At 44.4% G+C, this 26,797-nt stretch overlaps 2 protein-coding genes across 2 annotated transcripts; both read right to left on the bottom strand.

Annotated features, from left to right (window-relative positions):
* Positions 1-5,476: 5,476 nt before the first annotated feature.
* Positions 5,477-9,172, bottom strand: LOC124050420 (dynein axonemal light chain 4). Its single transcript, XM_046372949.1, has 4 exons — positions 9,039-9,172; positions 8,450-8,529; positions 6,745-6,828; positions 5,477-6,568 (listed from the first exon to the last, which is right to left on the bottom strand). The coding sequence occupies exons 2-4, from the start codon at positions 8,519-8,521 to the stop codon at positions 6,404-6,406; spliced, it is 321 nt and encodes a 106-aa protein (XP_046228905.1). The 5' UTR covers positions 8,522-8,529; positions 9,039-9,172; the 3' UTR covers positions 5,477-6,403.
* Positions 9,173-15,171: 5,999 nt separating this feature from the next.
* Positions 15,172-25,970, bottom strand: nptxrb (neuronal pentraxin receptor b). The gene is made up of 6 exons (XM_046372935.1): positions 25,734-25,970; positions 24,738-25,489; positions 22,388-22,778; positions 21,282-21,523; positions 19,539-19,718; positions 15,172-17,723 (listed from the first exon to the last, which is right to left on the bottom strand). The coding sequence occupies exons 2-6, from the start codon at positions 25,482-25,484 to the stop codon at positions 17,478-17,480; spliced, it is 1,806 nt and encodes a 601-aa protein (XP_046228891.1). The 5' UTR covers positions 25,485-25,489; positions 25,734-25,970; the 3' UTR covers positions 15,172-17,477.
* Positions 25,971-26,797: the final 827 nt, after the last annotated feature.

Here is a 26,797-nt window from a genome sequence, read left to right as displayed (position 1 = left end):
AAGATAAATTCATTAAACTTTTCAGCCAGAATGAATTCTCAAATTCAATTTTTGACAGCTGCACTTTTTCTGTGTTTATGCACATAAAACAGCTTGCAGATGTGCTAACTAGCTGCATGCCAGAAACCGACTGTGTGTGCAGCCTCTTCCGTTTCTTGTACGACTCACTCAAGTCTTTGCCTCAGAGACTCGCAATAACATTTACACAAAAGTCAGTGTAAAGGAACACACAGTTAGGATTCACACTCGGGGAATCACAAATATCTGTACCAAAAGTTTGCAACAAACTGTCCAGTAGTTGAGATATTTGAGTCTCCGGAAGCCATAACCAGATTCAGAGGTGAGGTCACACACTGATGCTGGACCAAAAGGCCTGGCTCACAGTCTCCGTTCCTGTTCATCCCAAAGGTGTTGGATGGGGTTGAGGTCAGGACTCTGTGTGGACCAGTAAAGTTCTTCCACAACAAACTCATCCAACCATGTCTTTATGGAGCTTTGCTTTGTGCACTGGGGCACAGTCATGCTGGAATAGAAAAGGGCCTTCAACAAACTGTTGCCACAAAGTTGGAAGCATAGCATTGTCCAAAATGTCTTGATGTGCTGAAGCATTAAGATTTCCCTTCACTGGAAGTCAGGGGCCGAGCCCAAACCCTGAAAAACAGCCCCATAAAGAGTGTGTAAGAAATGTGTCTGGATACTTTTGTCTATGTAGTGTATTTGAGGAACACAAAATGCACTACATTCTCTTGCCTGCATGTTTGCCCTCAGAGTCAAAGCTACCTTTGACTGTGAACCAGGAATCTATAACAATAATGATGGTGATAATAAATCAGATGTCACTAAACGCAAGGACACCTTAAATAAATTGAGAAAGTAAAAAGTCCTCCCATTTATCACTTCTCTGTGATGGAAAGCCTCAACTTTGAGAATGTAATTATTTTTGCAAGGTCTGCATTATGCTGATCACGGAACTGTGACTTGTTTAAATTAAAATTAGCGTGTGCTTGAACTCTTTGGCCCTCCAGCTTGTTTAATTGTGGTTTGCTTCACTGTTCAGCCTAATGGACTGAAGAACTGGTGCATATTTTAAACGAGTTTCAAGGTTGTCAACACCACCCATCACATTTTGTGACCCTCTGAGATAGATTTTTTTTTCCACTTTCTGAACTTTAGTTGACAAACATTCCAAGCAAAGCAAAAAGTTCTCAAGGATTTCTTAAGCCTTCAGCAAGGTGATGAGAGAAATAAAACAGTGGGGAGGATGCGAACAGCATCACAACTGTCATCTCTATGTCTCCCTCCTCAAATCTTTTGATTTGTTTCTCCTAAATCAGCTCACCAACCAGCTCTCACCCCCTCGCATTCTTGCTTTTTGCTAAGTGTGCCTGTTTCTGTCTAATCCAGTCTGTCTCCGTCCCTCACTGATGTATTATAAACAAGCTGTTTCGAGCTCGATCCACACGCACCAACCCGCCTTTCATCCCTCATCCCTCATCCCTCCCTCTGCCTCCACTTTCTCAAAACTTATGGTCCCCTTTTATTTCAGTCTGGAAACGAGCTAATGAAACACACAGCCACAGCTGCTTCACGCACATGCTTGCAGAAAGACACACAGAGACACTCATATTAGAAACCAGATTGTTTTTCTCATTTCTAAACATAAAAAAGCCCACGAGCGATGCTGAGATGAAAAATTGATCCCCTCCAATCTCCTCTGCCAGCCTCCCTCGCCCTCTGACTCTAACGACCGGCTGCCCAACGCCCTCGTCTCTCCCTCCACCCCTCTCTAACTCTCTTTAACCTCGAGCAACTGTCGAAATCTGTGAACTTTCAGATGCTTAACTCTCAAAAACCCACTTTTTCTCTATCCTGAAGTCTCCTTTTTCAGCACCAGCATTTGAATTCTCTGAGTTGTCAGTCACTACAGCCTCAACCCCCAACAGATGTCTTCTCTCCTTTACTTCCTCTATCTTTAACACAGACACACACACACACACACACACACTCAGTGAGGCTCCAACCTCCCTACTTCACATCATCGCAGGTGGTAAGGAGGTTGCTAAGAGACGGCACTGAGCTTTTCCAACACAGAGATGCTTCAAATGAGGACACCGTGTGATGGCAAAAGAAATGCTGTGTTTGAAGTGCAACATTGGCAGTTTGAGAACTAATTAATGTTATTTCCATATTAATAAAAGTCTGTTCCTCCACTGCCTGCTGCGAACATCCTACATGAAACCAAACATCACCACCATCACTGCTTGCCAGTAGTCTGAAAATAGACAGTTTGAGTCTAAAAATTTCGGTTTCGGGACATGTGCTGATTTTAAACAAAATTTTAATGTTTTTAAAATTTTAATTATACAGAGAGTCTAAAAATTCCCAGAACAAAATACAGTGGACTTGACTGCTGTTATCTTTGGGGTTCATTAAAATCTTGTCAGCAGCAGCAACTGTGATTTATTGGACACAAATGACTAAGTGTGAAGCAAAAGCTGTTGCTAAACCACACGGACTTTAGGTTAACCCAAGCCGTTTCAGCAAAAAATATAACAATACACTACCAGCTCAGCACCCGAAGGCAGACAAACAATAGCAGCAGCGTGCTGGTGAACATGGTGGACCAGTTAGCAGCTAAAGGGCCACATTTCTCCCTCAGGAGCACAAAAAGAGTGAAGACTGGACACACATTGGTCAGGTGGACAGAAGCTCCAAATGACAGAAGCTCCCCACCTCCAGCCTCTTGTCCAGGTATGGTGTCCCTCCCCCTGACAGGCAGAGTCAGAGCTGCTCTGGCAGCACAAAGGGGGACCTACAAAATATCAAGCAGGTTGTTTTCATGTTACTGCTGATTAGTGTAGCTCAGCGCATGATGGACAGCTGACAGAGAATGAAGCAGGTTACAGGAAAAGATATCGCTTTAACCCCAAACTCCAAAACAAGCCACTTTTGGTGTGGTGCGACATAATGAGCCTCCTTCCAATGCGCTGGTGGGAGCATTTCAGTGTTGAGACACAGCAAACTGAGCCTTTAGTGTGACTCTGCGGCTCTTTGTATGAATATTTAACAACATCGAGGAGACACAGAGAGAGGGAGGAGATATATAAAGAGTGTCTGATGTGAATAATGAATGAAATGCATCACAGGGTGGAACCACACTGACACAAGGCCCATCGGATTAATCAGAGAGGTTGTTACAATAATTGCACAATGTGCAGGCTCCTTCGCACGAAATAGGCCAACCGGGGGAACTCGGGTGAAATTTGTCAGAGTATTAAAGCCACACAAATCTAGATGTAACCCTGTAAAACCTATTTCAATCAGTCAGGGTAGATGTTTACATAATGCACAAATAACAAATGATCTGATGTGTTCTCAAGCCTGAGCTGCTTCTCAGTATCTAATAGAGTATAAATCAATTTGTGTTGTTGAGGGACATTCCTGCCAAGACTCCTTTTGAGAAATCTCCAGTAACAAGACAGGAACAGATGGCACCTGTCAGTTTAGTGTCTGCTTCCAAAGAAATCCTGAGAAAGCCTTCAACTGATTCATCAACTGAAATAAAAGCCATTCATGAAACAGAAAGCACAGAGTTAAGATACTAAAACACTAACAATCACAGGTTATCTCTCATGAGCCACACACCTGCAACATTCCTCAGTTTCAGGGACTGTTAGCCATTTGATGGCATACTTTTTTGAGAGCTAAATTCTAATTTTAATTTGATTCACTGGTTTCTCCTTTAAGCCATATTCAATTTTAGACAAAGAGCAAACTCAATTTTCAGGCAATTTCATGACTGTAAAAAGACATCACAAGAAGCAAAAGGAGACGCTGCCTGGTGGTATCAAACATCCACAGGTTTGACAGCCACAGACAGTGAAACTAATGAGAAAAGGTGCACCAAAAACGTGACTCATTTCTACTCAGGTGAGCTCAAGCTGTGGCTTTGGGGCAAACAGACAGGAACACAGGAACAGAAGGGAAACGTGAAACAGAAGTTTGACGTCTCGTTTGAGTACAGGCTGACCTGCGTCAAGGTTATGGTGTTTGGGTACACAAATGCTGAGGTGGAAGCTGCCAGATTCTGCTAATCTGTCAATAATGGCAGCATTTCTCCCTCCACTGCTGGGTCAAAAAGCCCTCGACACTGTCATGGTGCAAAAGGGTCACTGGATCATGTCACATGTTAGCTCTCTGTCGTAATCAGACAGGCGTCACATCTTTCTGTCAGCACCAACATTAAGATCTGTGCTGTTCTCACGGTCTGCAGTGGAACATCCTGTTTCTGCAGGTGTGCCAAAAGTGAGGCTTTCGTTTCCCTTGGGTAGGGGCCGACCTGTCTTCTTCAGGTCACCAAGAAGAGGATGTCTCATGGCTCCGAGACATACGAATCACATACGAGTCAGAAGTTTTGTCAGTGTGATCTGTTCATTCTGCCTGCTAAAAGGTTCCTGGCGGGGATTTTATCTTTTTCAAATCAATGGTGTAAGGACAGAGGGTGTCGTACACTAAACAGACTGTAAAGGCCCCCATCTTTAAATTTGCTGACTACAAGTATCTTGAAATGCCTGATAAAAACTTGAAGGAAATGATGACGATGTTCCTCAGGTTGTTATTAATTACTTTCCTAATTACTCTTCCCTCCACGCAGCTCTGTCAGGTATGCCTGACAAAATGCAACTAATTTCTTTTACAGCATTTAAAACATTTAAAAAAGATTGGATGAACTGCAGTATCCCTCACTGGAAAAACAGGGAAAAAGGAGCCGAGTGTAACTTTGACTTTTGGTTTCAGAGAGGAACTCTTCAAACGCGTTTAAGCAAAACTGGCAGTTTGAGAAAGTTTTTCCAGAACATATCAATTGCCTTTAGAGGAAAACATTTAAATTTTAAAGCAGCATCTTTTCCACACAACTTTCTCCAGTTTCTCAGGGAAAACCTGCCTCATCCAGTCTTCATCATCTGCTCTGACAGGTCACAAACACTCCCATCATTTACCTTCTTCTTTTCCTTATGAACGTAAACCACAGGCAGGTATTTTTTGGAAGCATCTTTGTTAGTCCTCTCCTCTGTGTATTTACTTATAAGAAGCCTTTTTAAAGCAGCTGCTAGCACGTTATTCCTCTGGGTGAAGCATGTACTTTTACACTTTTCTAAACTTTTACTGTCTTGTTGTTTTACAACCAGGCATTCCAATTCAAAATCTACTGTGAACTGACGTAGAAATGCTGGATCGGTCATTGATGAGAGTGTAATTGTTTTTGAAAAAAAGTGAAATCATACCCCTTCTGACTCTTCCAATTTGCTCTCAACTTACTAGAAATCCCTTGCAGCTCAGCAGCTATTCTTCGCTCCCTGCTGAGGTTACAGGAAATTGTATTTGCTTGTGATAAATTTGACCTAAAATGCCTTCCATAAAATGTAATGAGCATAAGTGAATCAATCGAGCCCAGAAATAATATGAAGAAAGGCAATTTAAGTTCCCATTTCACCACATCTCAGGGTTTATTGTACAATCAGATTAATTCACACAAAATGATCCACTGCTCAGGATCATTAAAACTGGCATCAACATGAAAACAATCACATTGCTAACATCACCCAGCGGAGGGGGAATGTTATTATTATTAGGGATTATTACAAACATCTTTACAGGAAGAAAAGGTGGGTTGGGTTTAGTGTTTGTTCGGCTCAGGAGGCTCTGAGTCTTTAGCTGTAAGAAGATGACACTGGTCTTTAAAAAGAAGTTTTCAAGTTGCATCAAAATATGTACACATAAAAAATATTAAAAACTTTATTGAAAGATTAGTGCGGTTCGAGAGAGAGAGAGAGAGAAAGCCACGTGTGAAAAGTTACGTATGTGTGGACAGTCTGCTGTTGCACAAACTGCTGGGACGGTGACAATGAAATGTTATTTCAAAAAACAGTGTGTGTCCAGCACACACAAACATATAAACGCACCCACACACACACACGCTCCCTGAAGAGGAATGAGGATAAAGGACTTTGGAGACCCTGGCTGGCTGTATTGTTTGTAAAAGTTGAGCTTTACGTTCCTGCACATGCACGCTCACAAAATGCGTAGGACCATGTATACGGCTTCAGAGACGGACGGAGTGTAGAAAACAAAGAGAAGAAAGGAAAAGTGACGAACAAGGCAGGAAGCTATTTTTATGCCTACCAACCAAAGTGACTGTCGCACTCAAAAATTCCCTTTCCTGTCAACTGCATTTTAAACTGGACAACATCTCCAGCTGACGGTTTCTTACCTGCCACAGTGGCTGGTAATGTGGACAAACTAACCTGCCGCAACAACAGTGTAACCAGCGTCTGGCTGCTAGCTGGTGTTCATTCCCAGCCCAGTGAGCAAGTCAGAGGGGAGGAGGGGCAGCGAGGAGGCGCTACGAGCACTTCCACACACACACGGCCAGACTCCCTCCAAAGAACATGTAGAGCAGGTTCTTCACTTCGTGTGTAACCTCGAAGCCGAAGCCCTCGCCAATCACCACGTGCCACGAGCTGCCGAATTTCTTGTCCATGGACTCCTTGATCATCTTTGCTGCACTCTGCGAAGGACGATGAGGACAAAGATCAACCAACAAAGAACACGATCTTGTTATGCAGAGAGTAAAACCTTATAGCACTAATAAGTCAACACTGCAAGAGCTGTTAGCAGTCTGACACAGCATGGCTCTGACCAAGCTACCAAATTAACAACAAAGACTCCACAATGTACACTCACCTCATTGTTGGTGGCAAACTTTTCACAGGCTGTGACACAAAGCTCCATGGTCTCAACTCGCATTTCCTCCGGCATGTCCGTGTGCTGAAAACAAACAAGTGTTGACGGTCTCCATTTCCTGCTCTCTGACAAGCACGAACTAAACATTCTGACTTTATGCCTAACGGTTTCATAATGTCAGACAGACTTCAGAAGGAGAGCAGAGGCAAAGTGTTTTGGCTGTATGCGGTTGTACAGTATGAGTCGTGCTGTGTCACTCGATGCCTGTAACACACAGATACAGTACAGCCACTGGGATGTACTCATCTGGGAAGCAAATGATTAAATTTGAATTTCCCTTGGGATCAATAAAGTATCTATCTAAATTGCTGCTCTTCTGACTCATGTTACACTGGAAAACATGACGGCAGTGTGTCGACACAAGTTGACGTGTGTAATGCTGCACATCAAGACGTTGTAAGTGTGTGTCACACTCAGTCGGGGCAGTTGTAAAGGACTTTCCTCTTAACTGCTAAGATGCATGTGTGCTTCTGCAGAGCGGCTTGTCTGAAGGTGAGAACAACTTGAAGAACTTCCTCCTCCCACAGCTGAGGTCACCCGTTTTCTGGAACTTTCCGAAACCACCGACACTCACACAATGCACACAACATGAGACTGGCCAGCTGTGCAGCTCTGAGAAAGAAGTCACTGTCTGAGCTTATCTCTGGTGTTTTTCTTGACAAAACAATTTCTGTCACTTTGCATGTGAACAACAACTGTGCAACGCTGTGAATGTCATCCAGAGAAACTGTATAGAATGTGTTATTCCCATATTTAAACAACATCACATCTGGCAGGCCTTACACTCCACCTTCTACTGTGGTTGTCTGGAACAACTACAAATGTTGCTGATTCACCAGATGGCCAGTCAACACATCCTACAAACTAGTTCTGTTCAAGCTGAACAGACATCATGAAATAAAAAGGTGGGTGATTAGCGACAATCTGATTTACACATCTGCACTGTTGAATGAGGGTATGCCAGCGTTTTGTCAAATGTGTGGCTGCAGACACAAAAGGGATGAGGACTGGAAAGTGTGCTTACTGTAGGACTAATTCTGCAGTCACACATTTCAGCAGGTTGCTAATCTGCAGAGTATACAAAACATAATGTTAGATCCATTTGAGGTTTTCTACAGCCAACTGTTAGCATGTTCTTTATATCTGTTGAATGGAATATGGAGTATGCACACATTCAAAATAACAATCTGGGTCGTGTGAAGGACAGGGGGGAGCGTACAGTATGTGTCCCCGTTGTTCCTAACAGGAAGAGAAAGGTAAAATAAAAAACCAAGGATCTGGAATCTTATAATGAAGATTAAAACAAGAAATCATTCATTGCTTGTGAACTTGGATGTGTTCTGGGTGACTGAGTCAGTGCAGAATGAAGCCATTTGTGTCACTGAGAAGTTGTCTTGCATCTCTAAAAGGCCTGACGGTTACATAAAACTGAAACTGACGTCTATCAGCACACTTCAGGTGCTTAATGAGACTAAATACATCGCGACATCACCTACTACACCCTAAATATTTCAGTCAGCACAGAAACAAAAAGAGTGCGATCAAAATGTAATTTAAATGTTGTCATTGCAGAATTGCCTGCTCTCAGCCACCGTTGGGATGCTCTTGTCCTGTGTCCCGAGGCTCTGTCCCGCTTGTCTCTTACCCTAATGAGAGGGAAGCTGTGCAGTCTCTTGTAGTCGGCCTCCTCTTTCTTCCCCTCGCCTGTCCCAGCCATTCCGACTCCTGCAAATGGACAAAAAAACGAAAACACCTGGTTGGAAAGTTCATTGAATGTGTGTTAGAAAGGCATCTCAGGAGGAGGACACACAGTCGTGCACTTCAGATCAAGCTAACAGCACTCTGTAACATGACCCGGCAGGGGACGAGGGACACTAGCTAGAAACCACTTAGCCAGAGCTAGCTAGCAACAACAAGCATCTCGTCGGAGGTATCATCAGAATATGCTGTTTCTCCTCCAGATAGCATTGACAGATATCGCACATTACAGTGGGTTCGTAAACGTGATCGGATTTCATCAGGTATCGCCAAGCGTAACTGGCGTATCAGCTTCAACTAGCTAGCTAATTAGCTTAGCTTGTTTGATAGCAAACAGCTGAGGCTACCGGTTGATGTTTTCTACTTCCAAATCGACTTATTTAAATCAACCGTCGTAATGTTGCAGCTTACAATCTGTTGTCGATGGCTAAAAACGCAAAGTGACAGAGATTGATACATAGATGTGAGTTACTTACGAGGCCTTTATCCAGCGAAAACTTCTGCTCTGTGACTCCCAGTTCGGTTGTTAGGGAGACATTTTAAACAACTGATGCCCGTACAAGGAAAGCCCCGCCCACTACAGCCTTGCTTCGTCCCTATTGGCTTAGAGTCTGTCAATCAACTGAAGGTGATTCTCACTCACTGTGTTAATAGTCATGCGCCAAAAAAACCAACAAAAGTACTCTTACTCAGTATGCAGGGTTCCTTGTCATCCTATTACCATTAAGCTGTACTTTAACGCTGTTGTTGATTGAGGTAGCGCAAATATTAACTGCTTTATATACTATTTTATTGTGTAACAATGCACTATATTTTATAGATGGTGTTTTGTTTGCTTCCATACAAAAGACACAGTACCTGCCTGAGAAATGTGGTGGAGATGAAGAAAAACTGAGCAAACCTAAATTAAAAATACCTAATACTTGTATCTATGCAGTGTACATAAATAATTTTTCCAGCAGTTACTTTCCACCACTTCCGTCTTTCCGTCTGTGTGTCTGTTCTAAAATTACACCACTCAGGCCACCATCAGGCTTGTGTGTGAGTAAAACCTTATTTTCTATCCTGCCCCTAATCAGCCCTCTCGCCGAATTTGACCCACATTCAGCTGGAAACATCTGGGTGGAATCCCCAGGTGGAGAGTTTTGACCCAGAATTGTCAGTCAGCTCTTATGCACACACACACACACACACACACACACGCACTCGGTCCCAGATCGTTTGTGTCAGAGTTGTGTCTGTTAGCCTGCGTTGTGCATTTATCCTCACCAAGCCTGCTGAAATAATCTGTAATACTATCACAATCATTTGAAACAATGACTCCCCTCTGTATTACAGTCAGTTATCAAAGCCAGGAAGGGAAGACAGACAATAATTTGTCTTTCCCTCTACTCTCTCGCTCTTCTGTCCTTGTTTCCACCAATCTTTATGCAACCAGAAGAAGGATGCACCTAAATTTAAACCCCATCTCTCGCCTCACCTCCCCTCTGCTGCCTCTTCAAGAGTGTGTTGGCTCTGAGAAATAGTGAGCTGTCAACTGACTGTGCAGAAACAGACTGGTTGAGTAACAATGGTTCCAAAGCCAAATAAATGCAGTTTGACATAACAATCCTGACTCAGGATCCTCTTGCTTTTTTTTTTTCTGAGCTCCACTCATATGACAACAGCATCCCAGCTGCTTTTATGATTTAATCCATGGCACTTTTAAGATGCCTGTGTTGGCTTAAAGTAAAGCATGAACGTTCTTTCTTGTGTTTAAAAGTATTTTATACTTATTTAATTAACAGTCAGCAGAGAGACAGGATGCATATAAAGGAGTATGACACTGAAAAATGGTCCCCAGCTGGAAGTGAATCAGAGAATCTGCAATTATGTGGTGGCCACCTTAATCATTAGGCGTCCAGCCAGGGAAGCCCTAAAGTTCACTTTTAAACATGGAAACGATTCTTACTTTTTCCTAAAGCTTTTCTACAGTATCCATCCACTTCTTCCTCATGGTTGTTTCCATCACGGCCATTGAGTTGGAATTGGTCAAAATAAGCAGATGTAGTTTATATCCCGCGTTGGTTTGAATCTTCTGTTTTTATGCCTCGCTTGATATCTCAGGAACGCATTTCTTTTTTGCGTGTCATTTCTTCAAATACGACACAAACGTTCACTTGGACTGATTAGAATTTCAGTCATCAAAGGTCGGTGTCTCTGTGACCTCATGTCTGTCCATCACATTCACGAACAGTTTGACAGAATGTCTTCAGTTTTGACACAAACGTCCACTCGCACTCAGGGATGAATTCATTAGAATTTGGTAGTCAAAGGTCACTGTGACATGTGCCATAAGAATTCACAGGCTAATGATGACAGAATTTCACACAGATGTCTAAAAGGATAAAAATGATGATGGGATGACATTTTATATGCAAAAGGTCAAACGTCAACTTTCTGTCCATTATTCAACAATGTAACTCAGGAACAGAAGGGCAGACTGTGAACATGTTTCACACTTGGTCAGATACCGAATGGGTGACGCGAATCCTGGGTGTCCACCTTGAAACTGATTGCATGAATCTTCTGTGCCGCCAGGATGAACGTTCGTGTGAAGCCTCCACGTTTCAGGATCTGTAGCTTCTTTGCAGCAACATCCAGATTTGAAGCCTTGTAGTCCACCAAAGGCTCACTGGTTTGGATGATACTGAGCTTCAGGTGGTTCTCGCTGGACCATGTGATGACACTCGCTGTCAGACACTACAGATGTTATATGAGCCTGGACAGACAGGGAGGCAAACTGCAGTTTGAATTGTGCACTGAAGCATACAACCTTGAGGTAGTAATTCTTGTCTTGTTTTGTCTTGTTTTCGGAACATTTGGGTTATGTTGATGTGAAGGAGACAGTGAAACCTGTGAACTCATTAAAGAAAAGACCATTTGAAACGGGGAGGAAAACAAAAGGTAGCAAAGTGAAAGAAAAATGATAACGAGAAAAAGGAAATTGCAAATTAGCATTGAACGTGTACATGATTCATCTTAAGGAACAAATTTCATTTATCAAACTTCAAATTCATTTCTTTTTTTTTTGTTACTTTCAAGGATTTCTTTTCAAGCACAGGAATGATGTTGAGCTGAGGTCTGTAAACTGCACTGTGCATTATGTGAAAATGTGAGATTGTCAAAATAGCATATGAAATGTGCTTAAAGTTAAAATGAATTTTTGAAAGTGCAAAAAATATTTCTCTATTCTCAAGAAGAGGATGATGTTAGATTTTAAAACACCAGTGTCTTAATGTATTTAAGTTTACTGCTTAAATTATATTCACTGATTGATACAATAGACCATTATGCCATTTTAACAACTTCTGTTTGTGAGTGTCTGCATGCATCTTAGATAAAGTGTGAAGCATCTTAAAAGACAGAGGAAGAGAGGGAGAGCATTAAATGCCCAGGTGAGACACTCACAAACAGAAGAGCCAGAGGGCTGGAAGGTAAGCTGAAAGCAGAACGTCAAAACAAAGCAGAAGGACCGGAGAGAAGGAGATGGAGGCGCTCTTGACAGGAGGTGTGAAAAGTGAAAAGACGCCAAGCGGTGATGAGAGGTGGATGAAAGAGAAAGAGGAGGAGGGGGTGGTATAAAGACCTTGAGGAGAGTATTCATCACGACGGCAAAAATATTCTGTAAACAGGGTAAAAATGAAATGAGGCAGAGTCCTAAACAGAAACAAAAACACTGGGGAGGAAACTGAAGGTAAACAGTTTGGATAATGGAAGACAAGCTTTTAGGGTGAATCAGTGTGAGGTGAAGGACTGATGAGCAGTGAGATTACTGAGAAGTCATGGAGGAAGATGTGCCTGACTGCAGAGCTTGTGGCGATGAGGCGAAGCATTGCAGAGAGAATGAAAACCATTTGTGATGCGTTTCTGAAGGCCGACAGACACGAGGAAAGCGTCTGGTCTGCAGGGGATGAGGAAAAAGTTGGAAAAGATAATGAAAGTGATGAAGATTTGGTGTGATAATTCACACTTGAGTGAGGTTGAGTTTGTGCCTGTGCCTGACAGAGTGAGCTGTAGAGGTGGGTCATACAAGCATTGCCATATTTTCCGCCTGCCTCAGAGAGAGGTAATTAAGGTGTATCTATAATTCAACAGCAGAGGAAGCAGGTTGTTGGGGGGTGGAGGACCCCATGTGACTCTGCTAACAAGCTGTGACAGAGATCAGCAGAGAATCAGCGAAGAAAAATATTCACTCAGTGGATGACTCACCGACTGCAGGGCTGATGGGCTGCCTGACTGAGTGAGTGTCGGATGACTGATCGGCTCATTCACTCGGTGATTGATTTTTGATCAATGGCTTCAAGCATTGGAATTGTGCAGGGTGGATTTGACATCTAAACTGAAAGGAGGTGCACTTCACACACACGCAGCAAGTGGGTCGATGTGGACATGGACATATTGATACTCCCAAATGTTCAAGGAACAATTCTCATATTATCAATATCTGAACTTGGAAATTTGAGGTGAATTTCTATTTTGGCATCAACAGAACACAGAAAAAAGTATCTAAGCCACCACTAGCACGCAGTTTAAATAAAACCTGGTTTACTGGAACTGTTTCCCCTCCTGCCTGTCAGAGTCACATGCAGACTCACTTGAGGCCTGTAAGTGCACGAGGCGGCACCGACAGACAGATGACCCTGGTGATGGCTGACTGCAAACGCAGGCACATGTGGAGCTTTTTCAGTTGTCGGAGCAGCAGCGACGTTGTATGTTAAGTGTGTGGTAGGACTGTGAGCGACTGCACCGACACCATAAACCTTGTTAGAATATGATGAGGTGAAAGCAGAGGCAGTCTGAAGAGGAGGAGAAAAGTGCTGCGAGGGCGAGACACTCTTCAGTCACTGAGTCCTTTGGCCCTGGCAGGTATTATCCAGGTAGAAAGAGAAAAGTGTAACCACTGGCAGCATTTATTATTGTCACTGACCATCTGAAACGTTCAGTCTTTGTGTCGATGCTCAAACAGTGAGAGTTCTCACATTCTTAAAACTGTGGGATGCTGTTTTATTAAGCTTTCCATAAAGTATTGGTCAATTATACATATTTGGTCACAGGCAATTTGGTCACAGGCAAAAGCATCAAAAGTGTCAGGCAAATGAAATGAGGTGACAACATCACCTTTTCTCAACGCAGTCCAGCCAAAGCTGTTCTCACTTTGGGAGAAAATACAGAGTTGATGTAGCAGTTCGTCATTAAAGTTGAGTTACATCAGAAAATTTTATCAGAAAATCAGGATCTTTTATAACTATACACTGTAAGTACTGGGCCACCTGACCATCACACCAACAGGGACTTTAATGACGTCTTATTCTAAACACACAGACAGCTTTGCAGCTCTAACAGCTTCCACTCTTCTGTGAAGGCCTTCCACAACATGTTGGAGTGTTTCTGTGGGAATTTGTGCCCATTCATGCAGTAGAGCATTTGTGAGGTCACACACTGATGTTGGACCAAAAGGCCTGGCTCACAATCTCCGTTCCAGTTCATCCCAAAGGTGTTGGATGGGGTTGAGGTCAGGACTCTGTGTGGGCCAGGGAAGGTGTTGGTGGTGGGGCTGTGATGTCTGTACATCAAGCAATGACGCAGCAAAGCTTCTCCCAGAAATTTTAAAACATCCTTTAAAATCTAAGTTATCTCAAGGTCAGAATCACGTGTCCTTGGTTTTATACGACACAAGCAATCGGTTTAGGCTCCTGATCAGAAAACCAGCCCACACTGAACAGATGGGAGCATCGTCCCACAGTGGAAAGGGAGTGAATCAATGACACAAAACATAAAACCAAAACTCAAACAGTGAGCAACTTTCCTGTCAGTGCAATGAGCTCAGAAATCCTTTTGTGAGAGAGATGAACAGAGGAATGAAGTTACTCAACTGATTTTGTGCCTGGACTTCATCATCGTCTTTCTTTGGTCATAAGACCGAAACTGTCTGCCCAAAGAAAAGCCTGGAAGTCGAGCTCAAGTGAAACAAATAAAACTATGAAACGCTGACAGTGGGAGGTTACACATCAGATCACAGATCAGCTGAGCCGAACGCCAAGAAGCAAACGCGTGTGGGCCGATCAGTAGTCACGAATCAACCCGGTCTTAGCTGAAACTATGAGTAATCTATTATGTTCACATCAAAGACCAGACTTTCTGGACTGTCTGTGCTCAATATCCTAATCTCCATCTCTGTGTTAACACACACACACACACACACACACACACACACACACACACACACACACACACACAGTGTCAAAGTCAAATTAATCTGACCTCCAAGATGCAGTTAATCTAATCTGACTACAACCAAATGAGATTAGGCATGTTGTACCTTTCTCTCTCTCTCTGTGTGTGTGTGTGTGTGTGTGTGTGTGTGTGTGTGTGTGTGTTAGGGTCATGAAGGTTTATAGTATCCCTGCAGTTTGCTTAGTTGAGGTGTAATCCAGATGTGTTGACAGATGTAAGGAGATCTGTCACAATAAACTGTCACACATTGTCTGTCACTCACACACACACACACACACAGAGACACACACACCAATGCATGTAATTCTTTGAGCTACGAGTCCAGGAATGTTGTCATAACCATTTTATTTTATTTCTTTTTTTAATCCACCTATTTAACAATATCATAGAAGATCCATGAAGATGCAAATAAGGACAAGCACAACACTGTCACAGCCTTCAACAACCAAAAGCAAGAGGGAGAGAGAGAGAAAGTGACAGAGAGAAGAAGAAGAAGAAGAAAGAGACGACAAAGAAGAAAACATAAAAACATTTCACTATTATTTCGGGCACGAGAGCCCAAGCAGGCACTTTACAACTGGGTGTCAAACCGTATGTGGGGCTGATGTCTTGAGGTAATAAGTGAACAGAAGCACTGACTGGATTTAAACCACAGTTCACTTTATGCACAGTGTTGACTGGATCACATCTTGTTTATTACATTTGGCCATAGTGGGAACTGAACCCTCACTCTTGACAGCGGGGGAGGGGGAGCTCATCTGCACGAATTACAAACTTTCTTGTGAAAATCATCTGAGACTGAAAATTAAATCTGATTTAAGATTCTGGAGAACATAACATCACAGCTTAAGGTGATCAATTTTGCCCACTTTACAGCAGATAACTAATCAACAGTATGCGGCCTCTGATTCAACCATCACTTGGCCAACACTTTGACCTCCATCAGGCAGCGGGACAACTTCTGTGATTAATTTCAGCGACTGACGAGATGTTTCGCTTTGTCACGTGTTTTGAGACGGCACCTGGTGCTCCTCTGACTGAAAGTGTGGCTACATTGAGGTGCTCTAAGCAGGAACACACACATCACACAGTATTTTTGTTCTCCTCAGGATAAACATAGCAATGCATCTTAGTGTGTTATATGGAGGTTGCTGCCTATGTTTATTAAATACAGTTTACATTACCAGCTGAGTGATTCTGGACTGTTTAAATGGTTCAATATAACTGGGACTGTGGTAAATAATATGTAAAATCAAAGTAACATAAATTACTTGCAAACAAAAATTTAAGGTAACAGTAATGAAGAATCCTAATTCAGTGTTAGTTTGATCATGCTCACTGTTTTTACTGCCTCATAACCAACTTTGCTTTGCTTTTGCTTTCACAGTGCAAAATTACACTTCTTTTCAAAAACAAGTTTGAAAGCGGTCACCACGGAAACCTTTCCTTTTCATATCCTCAATCCCACATGACGTAAACATCAATTCCTTTGTAGCTTTAAGTTATTAGTGGCAGTTTTTGGCCAGCTTTGAAGTTCCTATTTATTTATTTACCAAATCTGCTTGTTCTGGTCTTTAGTGTCCCCCTCCCTGTCAAGTATTCTGTGAGGATCCGATTTACCGAAGAGACGTGTGTGTGTGTGTTTGTGTGTGTGTGTATGGGGGGCAGCTTGGGGACACCAACACTGTCACGTACACATTTTGAGTTTGTTTCTTTAGTGACAGGAAATGTGACGTTGCTCATGCAAATACACCTACATTCCACCTGGTTTACATTCAGGGAGACAACACGGGACCAGCAAACTCACTCAGGTTTGTCACAGTTTCAGTGTCTGAATGGTGCGAAGAAAGACGCCAAGTGTTTGTTTCAGAGGTCAGCTGAGAGCACATTTAGTTTAACATAACTCTGCAGGACTGTGAGTGGTGTTGTGAGAGGCTACAGCTGGGTGGAGCAGACGGGCACAGCAGAGCAACATTAGCAGAGAAACATTACACCATATACATTTATAAGACCACGGTTTTACCAAGTCATGGTATGCAATGTAGAAAAATCAAACGTACACAAACGTTAGTCAACAGGATCATATACAGTTAGAACTGAACAAAAGTGATTTTGTTTCCCATTGAGTGCTGAGATCAATATAACCACGAGAGCCTCTTAGAATTCAGTTTTAGCATGAAACACGATCCACTGGACACAAGATGAGGAAGGACGTGAACTCTGAGTCACTTTGTTGTAAAATTAAGAAACCCTCAGATATGGCATCACTGGTCACCTGGCCCCTCAGGCTCCAACCCATTTAACCAGAGCCGATGATACACCTACTATGGAACGCCTCCATGAGAGTCCTGTTTGTGCCATGGGATGATCCACCCGCACAGCCTTCGCTATGGGGATTCTGTGATTAAACTCACTGTATCTCACTGCAGAAGTAAACACATGAGTGTGGACACCAACACTAAAAACAAAACAGATACATCGCTCTTAATGGCTTAATAGCTCCATCACATATTTGAGCCCACCAGCAAGCTTCCCATCCCCAACAAATATACTGTAAACCCCAATGTAATACGTCGTTATACATCTGCTAAATCGTCTGGTAAATCGACCGCCCTTGGCTGACCTCTACCAGTCACCCTTCACTGTTTGGGACTGGAGGGGTTGGATCGCTCTGCAGCGTGACACGGGTCCAGGGACTCCTTGGTGGCACCGCCGTAGACATCTACGTCAAGGTCAGTCCAGGGGGCAATGTTGCCCAGCGCCGAGGAGCTGCAGTCGGCCAGGGCGGCCACCTCTGCCGGCTTCAACACCCGATCCCACAGGTTGAACTGGGACAGTTCCCCTACCAGGGCCTGGGACGCATCAAAATGGCCGCCCAGTGTATCCTTGGTTAAAAGAGTTGGTCAAAAAAGAACAAACAAAGAGCTTAATGTCAAGAGATCAAGCTTTGCTGCGATTATCTTCAATAGTCGTGTAATTAGGCCTTTTTCCACTGCAGGAACTTTCTCAGGAACTCTTTTAGGAACGTGGGAACTGGAGAAACTAACTCTTAAACTGAAATGCTGGGCTCTAGGTCCTTCCCAGAAGCATCAATCAGTGCTGCTTCTTTCAGCATTGAACATTATTGATTGGTCAAAGAGGCAGGCTGCTTCAACTTGTGTCCAGGATTCTTTGACAAAGTATGAATGCAGTTTCTATTTAATTTAATTTTTATATAATTTAATTTAATTTATTTATATAAGTTTCTATTATCAAATATGATGATTTGGTGTTAAAAGAGTGTATGGTGCGTGTATTGATGTCTCTACAGTTATGTTATTTACTTTCCATCTTCTCCAGAAAAAGAGTGAGATAAAGATTATAAAGGACATTACTATGTTTTGTTGTCTTGTGCGAAACAGGGCTCAGAAAACATGTAATCCCTCTATTTGACTAATGGAAATGCGTAAAAATATCTTTCACTGTGGTTCCTGGTGGTCTTTAGTCCCAGGAATGATCTGATGGGCCAAAATGCCGAAGTACCCGGTACCTCAGCAGGGCAGATGCCAGCCATTTTGGACATTTATCATATTTGGGGTGGGGGAGGACTCATTACTTGCTGCTAAAAATGTAGTTTATTTATGTTTGTTGCCTGTCAGCCTTGTAGGTTTCCCACTGAGTGTGACAAAAAATTTATGATATTTTTAAGATTTCACTAATAGTATGCATAAGTTAATACACTCTCTCATGAAAACTACAACCCTCCTCAGGCTATTGATACACTGCGCTCATCTTGTCTGGTTAAATGAGAATGAAAAAGCAGCAGGGGCTTAATCCATACACAGAATTATTGTGTTTTTCATGATTCCCCCTGGATGAGATTAAAAAATGTTTTTCCGCCTTCAGAGCAGCCTTGAGAGGGGGACGTCCTGGGATTTTCCCCCATAAAATCTGGTCACCACATCCACGCAACAGCAACCCATCGTTCATCAGCAGAGATTAATAAAGCGCTTGCTCCCTCTTGTTGCACCATTGCAGCATGTTGCAGAATTGGAGCCCCGGCTCTCTGCTTTTCATCTTTTATGCAGAGACGAATGGCTGCAGAATAAGCTTTGGGTTGTTCTTTTGACACCAGGGAGGAGGAATAATGTCAGATTTCACAATGGTTACGTAACGAGGATGTCTCGCTAATGAAGGAGAGGTGCTGCCCAGTGTGAGGACAAACACAATTAATTTTCTGTCTGTTCATGTGTGAAAAGCTAATGGCGCCCTTAAAATAGTGCTTCCTGTCTCACTGTTGATGCATGTACATCCACCTTTACTCCATCCATCAATACAAACTACGTAAATGAATGATTAAAAAATGCATCCGCATGTTGAGTCAGCTATAGCTAATTAATCTGGGTGTTAATTGGCAATTAAAGGTAAAAATAAGAAATAAGACGTTAAAATAATCCACTGTACATGGATACATGGCCTCGTGCTTAGCGACTACAAAATATTAAGCATTCGATAGTTTGAAGTTACACTGACAGCTAAATCAACTTTATGTTATTGTGTTAATTATTAAATAACAACCTGTTTGAAATTAATTCACATTAACACATTTGGAGTGTAGCTGGCGGTGCTGATGAAGGGGTGCATGAGATCGTCTGACAGGCCTGCGGGGGGTTTGGGAACCACTGCATTCATTTATTTATCCATCCATCTGTACGTCTCACCTGCTCCTGTCCCAGTATGAGGACTCCTCCTGGTTTGATGGGATGCCAGGCAGCCAGTCCCTCTCCCCTCCCCTTCATCTTTCCACCCTGGTAGGCCTTCCACACCCCGTCTCTCAGGGTCCAGCTGACGCAGATGTGCTGCCACTCGTCCTGTGGGAGGGTCAGGGGCAGCTGCGCCACCTACAGGTCAGAGAATAACGTGTCCATGGTCACAGCCTTCCTTTGTCAAGTTATTGAGTGCCTGCTTACACCTGGCACTAACACGTGTCTCCACGTTCATCTCGATTGACCAGTTGTGATCGGTTTTCACTTTCCTGCTCTATGTGAAATTAATGAATAACATTTGACAAATTTGTGAGGACCAAATAATTATTGTGTTAATTCCCACGAGTAGTGAGAACTGTGTGCTTGTGATGTTGATACCTCTTGGGTGATTTAAGATGCTTGTTAATGTAGAGGCCTGAGTGACTTCAAGCCCAGTGAGCAATGACACACCAAGCTTGGATTCTGCACAAGTGACAAGCAGTAATCCAGGCAGAACGTGGACACGCTGATGGTCCACGTCAGCAAGACTGCACACCTTTGGACAGTCCCAACCATCCTTCCACCACAGTTACAAACTCCCCCTGCTCTCTGCCATGCGAACTGTAAGCATAAGCACCATAAAAGCTGCAAAAATCTTGCCTCTGTGTCGTCTCTCCTCAATAGCATATGTTTGCTGTCGGCTCCTCAGACAGCGGCTGATGTAGACAGAGGTGATCTGGAGACTGGTCCCGATGCTTCCAGTCTCCAGACATCAGCCGCTGTCTGAGGAGAGTGCACAGTATCCTGCGGGACCCAGAACACCTTGCAAATCACTTATTCACCTGCTGCCCTCAGGGAGAAGATACAGGTCCATCTGGGCCAGGACCAGCAGACTGAGCCACAGCCTGTAGCCGCGGGCAGTTAGGCTACTGAGTGAGCATTTTACCCCACTTCCTCCCTCCCTGCTCCTCCTGTTACCTTTATCTATACTGTTAATGTATTTGTATTGCTATGCCGGTTTGGATGACATTCGTATGTCATCTCGCATCACTACAAATATTAAAAACTAATCCAGGAACATGTGCTGCTTTTGCCCCTCATTTAAATCAAGGGTCTTTAACATTTAGTTTCTTTGGGATTTTTTTTCTAGGTTTTTTTTTTTTTTTTTTGAGCTTTTAAACATTTAATGAGTTGTCCAAAGGCATCGTCTGTTTTAGTCATTTTGTGTACCAAGGGGAATGGATGGTAAGGCTTAGAGGGGGACCAACGCACCTCAGGATCAACCCTAAACCCAACAGAGACTTCTAATCCACATCATATTGACTGAACCAACAACTGGATGCTGAAACATTTTCAGTTTGACTGCTTGTTCTCGATGAAAATGTTGGTCTGTTATGAGAATAATCACGCTCTCATCACTCATATCAATCAATGAGTTACAACAAGCCATCAGCAACTAGCTTGCACTGTTTTGTGGAACAGCATATTAAGCTAATGATTTCCGTGGCAGGCTATTTAGCTTGATTGATTATCAGGAAACCTACGGGGTTCATATATTAATTGTTTTACCAGCAGAAGCCATTAATTTCCAAACATAATATAAACATTTGAAAAACAATGACAGTTAATTTCCTAAAACTACACCTAATTTATCGTTTAAACACTTGATCCAAACCCCCACAGGCATGAACAGTGATATTAAAAAACATTCACGTCTACCTTGTCGTTTATGAGCAGCTCCACAGGGTTGTGCACTCCCTGCAGCAGCACCAGCTCGTTAGGCTGCCCCGGGACGGAGTAGGAGAAGGGGGTGCCGATGCCCCCTTCTTTGGCCTTCAGCCACACGCAGGCGGTGAAGGCGTACATCTCTGTTATCTCTTTCCTCACCAGGCCGTACATGTAGTTGGTTCGCATGGGGAAGGAGAGCACGAAGCCATCGGGGAACGACGGCTCTGTCAGGGCTTTGGAGACACACACACACACACACAGATGGAGGAGATAAAGAGAAGCAGTCAGACAGAGAGAGAAGGAGGAAAAAACAGGCAGGGACGATGCGTTCACAGCCAATTTATACAAAGACGTTGGTATTTCTCTTCCCACTTGTTCCTGTCGGTTTGTGCACACACACACGCATGCGCACACATACACACACTCTCAGAGTGCAGGATCTCCGGCATTACAGTTAATGATCAGCCTCTCTAACTCGAGGCCACACTGCGGCTCTTAAGATAGAGAAGATGTAGAGACACTCGGAGAGGCTGGGGGAATGACAGAGCTAAAAAGAGGACAGAAAAATGCTTTTTTCTTTCCTTTTCAGCCCTCTTCTTTGCACCTCATGATCTCTCAGTCTCTCCTCCATAAAATAAGCATCCAAACCTCCAACCATAAAATAAGGATCCTCAATGTAAGCTCCTGTGGTTAACATTTTAAGGCTTCAGTATCATTTCTATCATAGTTATTATTATTATTATTATTATTATTATTGTTGTTGATGTTGTTGATGTTGTTATTATTTTTGTGTTGTTGTATTGTTTCTATTTTCAGCTCCCAGCCCTGTTTGACATTCCACAACCTTCAGCACTCATTCATCAACTTATTTTAATCCAGAGCTTATTCCCCACTGCTGTGATGACCCGGTTCAACCACAGCGCTCATTAAAGTTTCATTTTAGCCTCCTCGAGCCTGAGGCTCACGTACGTCACCTTGGCAATGCAGTTGTTTGCTTCTCTGTGCACTCACCCATCCACACATCCCTTCCTTCATTTGTTTAGCCACCGCCCCATGTCTTTACTCTCCACCTCCTCCCCCTCCTCCCCCACACTCACTGTGTTCCAGCTCACTGACGCGGTGGCTGACGCTGTCGATGCCCTGGTTGATCTTCTCATGCTGACCCTGCGTCTCCTTTCTCATGGCCTGGCGTTCCTTCTCTAGCATCTTTATCTTCCTCTCCAGCTCCCCCTCCAGGTCCTCCACTCTCCAGGTGCCCTTTGAGCGACCAGGGGAGGACTTAGATGGGGACTTGGACGCGGGTGAAGCGGGGGAGGCGGGGCGGCGACCTCCTGGGGGAGCTGCTCCAGGGGAGGAGGAGGCACTGCTGGTGGGTGGGGAGGGACCCTTGCCGGTGGTACCAGCTGGGCTGCCGCTGCCGCTGCTGCTGCTGCCGCTTGTACCTGCAGATGTGTCGGTGAGGTTGAGGGCAGCAGGGCCTATCTCCGCCTGCATAAAGAGGAAGAAAAACCCACAAAGAGAGATGGACAGAGAGATCAGAAAAGAGATGTCTAACAAGGAGAGGGGAAAACAGCTAATCTGTTCAAAAGAAATGGAAGCAGCAAGAGCAGAAAATCAGTTTTAGTTGTTGTTTTAATAGTGGCAGTAATGTCGGCAGCTTTAGTTAGAGCATTAGTGTTCACAAAGCTGTAGTAGTGGAAATCAATTTTTTAGCAGCATTACTGGTATGGCCCAATGGATGGCAACAGTCGGTGGCTTGGTTCACCACTTTGGTCCAGGCAGAAAGACTGGAAGAACAACCATGACATTTTGCATAGACATTCGTGGTCCCCAGAGGATGAATCCTGCTGAATATGTCGATCCCCTGACTTTTCCTCCAGCCCCAACGGCAGCTTAACATTTTTGTTTTCCAGTGAAATATCTTGACAACTATTCGATGGATTGTCGTGACATTTCACTCATGTTCACTCATATTCACATCGGCGTAATGAGCACATCAGCTAATACTTTCCCATCATCAAAGATTATATTGATCAGTTTGATCAGATACTGTCAGCCGGAGAGATTGCGATTGTCTTGACTGATTCTTGACGGGCAACACTGGGTTCAATATAGTCTTTTAGAGTGGGCATCTGGTGCACATATTATATGCAGGAGGCAGAGAGTGGATGTCTGTGTTTAAGTGGGCTGTTAGTATTCATTTTACAAGGGAAAAAAACAGTGCTCACTGCACTTATTAGCAAATTGTGTGGATCTTTGGTCTTGACTTACTGCACACACAGGGAGAAATTTACCATAAAGGCAATAAAAAGAGCCTATTCTTGTCTTCTTTGTCGTAGCATAAATAGAAGAATTTTCATCATTCACATTAGTCACAGGGGTGGTTTAAAAGGGACACAAAACTGCAGGAAAATGAGTAAAATGATAAATCAACACCACAGCGAGAGGTGTTGTATCGACGACAGTAGTAACACGGCAGTGGCAGTATTAGAATTCATAGCAGAAGTTGAAAAAATAAGGTGTTGGTGAAGCGGCAGTGAAAAGAGAGATGCTGCTGCTAATGTGGATGAGGCGGCGGCGGAGGGCGACACACAATACGACGAGAGGTGCTGAGGCAGGCCTGGATGTGGACGTCCAGGATATAAATTCACACTGAGGGAGAGGGCTGGCAGTGGTGCTGCAGTGTGTGTGTGTGTGTGTGTGAGGTAATAAGCCTGCCTATGTCTCAATCTCAGCACACACAAGCTGAGAACATGACTCCCTCCCACCACCACTACCACCACCTCCACCCTCTTTCCTGTCCAGCCAGCTTCATCTTTTATTTATGTCTCTATCCTGCTGCTGGATGCGGAGGCAGAGGGTAGAGGCGGCTGACACGATGTGGGTGGGTGTGTGTGCTTGGGGGAGGGAGGGAGTGCAGAGGGGAATGAAAGCCTGGGAGACCAGCAGGTGGAAAGATTTCCCATGGGTCCAAGGAGAGCACTTGTGTCACCCGTCGCTCTTGTCAGAGGACAGATGAGGTGAAGATAAAATAGGGATGGAAGAATAGAAAGGAGGAGGGAGGGAGGCTGGTGAGAGGAAGATTAGGTCACCTAAGATGATGAACACAGACTCCACTGCACAGGCCTTTAAGCCATCTCACAGCCATCACTTGTGCATGCAGCCTGGATGGCACTTTTTCTAATTGTGAAACTTTTCATTCATTTTTGGTCTTTTACCCGCTGAACCTGAACATCACAGCGGTCCTGACATTGGGACAAGTTGCTGTTTATAAAGGACCAAACACATGCCAGAATTAGACACAGTGACTCACCTGGCTAATTCATGATTTAAATGTCAGTCCAGATATCCTGCTGTCAAACAAAACTCAAACAGGAGGGCAAGCAGCGAGAACAACAAGGTTTTGCCAGAGCTGCTCTAGCCAGTGCCCAGTATCATTCCACGTACCTCGAGTTTCTCAATGCGGTCCTTCAGGTCCATGATGGCCCTGGCCAGCTCCTCCACGGCCCGCGCCGTCTGCAGCTGCGCCGCGGCGGAGGAGCTCACATCATCCCCGGCCATGACCCGACGGTTGCCGCTCCATACGCCGACGCTCCGCTCCGGGACGTTCCTCTCGTCCTCCAGGCCGCTCTCACACTCACTCAGCTTCCCCGTCAGCTCCCGGATGGTCCGATGGTCCATGAGGATCTGGTCGTTCTGCTGCAGGACCATCTGCCGGAGCTCCTCAGCGGTGGTCCGGAGGTAAGTCCAGTCTTCATCCCCGGCTGCGTAAAGCGGGTCGTCGGCTTGCTGCTGCCGCTGCTGCTGCTGCTCCCGCCGCTGCCTCATGTCTTTGGTTTTGCATTCTCCGACCGGGACAGGTGTGCAGATCAACCTGCTGAAGCTGAACTGTTTCGCGGACCCCCCGCCTGTCTCCCCGCCGAGGTTGAGCTCGTTCAGAGTGGGAACCTCCAGGCCGACGGCGCCGAGCCCGTTCCCTTCACCGTAGGATTCGGCGCCGTGCAGAGCGCCCAGCGGGCCGGCATGGGCCACCGATCCGGACTCCAGCGGCTGGAGCAGCGACTCCGATGTCAGGGTGCTGTTGTCGCTGAGAGGCGCGGCGCGTTTCCGGGGATAAACACTGGCGATGATGCAGATGACCGCGCCGAGGAAGGCCAGGGTGCCCGCTCCCACAAGCACCACCACGAACTTCATTTTGACTGCGGAGGTCGAAGCAAAAGATTAGGAGAGAAAATGGATTCACAGGAAAAGGCTGACACAAGTAAACAGACAAACGACTGCTTCTCGGCTGTGCGAGAGGAGCATCACTCCGTACAGCAGAGAGTAGGGAGACCGCATCACCCGAACGTAATCACGACCTACTTAGTCGATTAACTTAACTCAGTCCGACTCCTCAGATTAACCACCGGAGCTGCTGTTTTGCTTTAAAAACGTGGCACTTACGTTCAGAAGATGTTTGCCAGAATCTCCGCTGTTTTCCTCTTGCTGCCCTCTGTGAGTATTATCGACGGCACCGTGCTGTCTGGACCTAGAGATGCTGACTCTCCGTCTCGGTGTTGCTAAGCTGCTCTCCTCCGTGCGTTACCATGGGGACCGTGGAGAGAGGAGGAGCGAGGATGTGGGCATGCGTCAGTCAGAGCATAGGTGAAGCTCCAGCGGCAGCATGAACAAACAAGGCGGTGATGGATCGATGTGTGCAGCGTGTGTGTGTGTGTGTGTGTGTGTGTGTGTGTGTGTGTGTGTGTGTGTGTGTCTAAGACAGGAAAGTAAAGTCATTTGGACAGCTTTTGCTTGGAGAGACACTTTCAGTTTTGTGACTCTTAATGCAATAATAACCAATGTAGGTTGGTTAAAACTTAAACCAGGATAGAACAGCCTGCCAAGTGTGCAGTATACACCCTCACTCCTGCAGCCTTACATGCACAGTCCACGCATTGAAGTTGACTACTTTGTCAGATGTACAATATGCCCATGCAGCCTGCAGGTGGGCCCATCCACAGAGGAGACAACAGCAGAAAAAGAGGTCAGCAGTGAGGGGCAGAGGAAAGAAAACACTGTAGAAGAAGGAAACACTGAAAGCTGGGACACTGAAGACTGAGTAGGAGGAAGCAGAAATCATTCTGTGATCCTTACACAGCAGTCCTTTGTGGCCAAACATTTTTGCTCAAAAGCTTCTTTGCCAAGAGGTTAAACCAGGTTTGGAAAGTTTGCTCTTGATATATGTCCAAATTAAATCAAGGCATGCAATGCAGGACGGATCTTCTCAGGAAAAGCTGGGCTGCAGGCTCACGGCCAATAGGGGAGGTGAACCCGCTTATTATCACAGCTAGATCCATACCTCAGATATGGAGCCGAGATATTTTCCAGAAGCTATGATGAAATGCCAAAATTAACTTCCCACAATACATTTCAACAACTGAGTGAACGTCTACAGTCACGCCAGAGGCTCTGCAAGGCTTTACTTAGGCTCAGTTTGAGCTAACTGCTAATGTCAGTATTGCTAATTT

Source organism: Scatophagus argus, chromosome 2 (genome assembly GCF_020382885.2).
Source record: "Scatophagus argus isolate fScaArg1 chromosome 2, fScaArg1.pri, whole genome shotgun sequence".
Taxonomy (NCBI): Eukaryota; Metazoa; Chordata; class Actinopteri; family Scatophagidae; genus Scatophagus; species Scatophagus argus.
The sequence above is the reverse complement of the archived record's forward strand: the minus strand, read 5'-3'. Positions and strand labels throughout refer to the sequence as shown.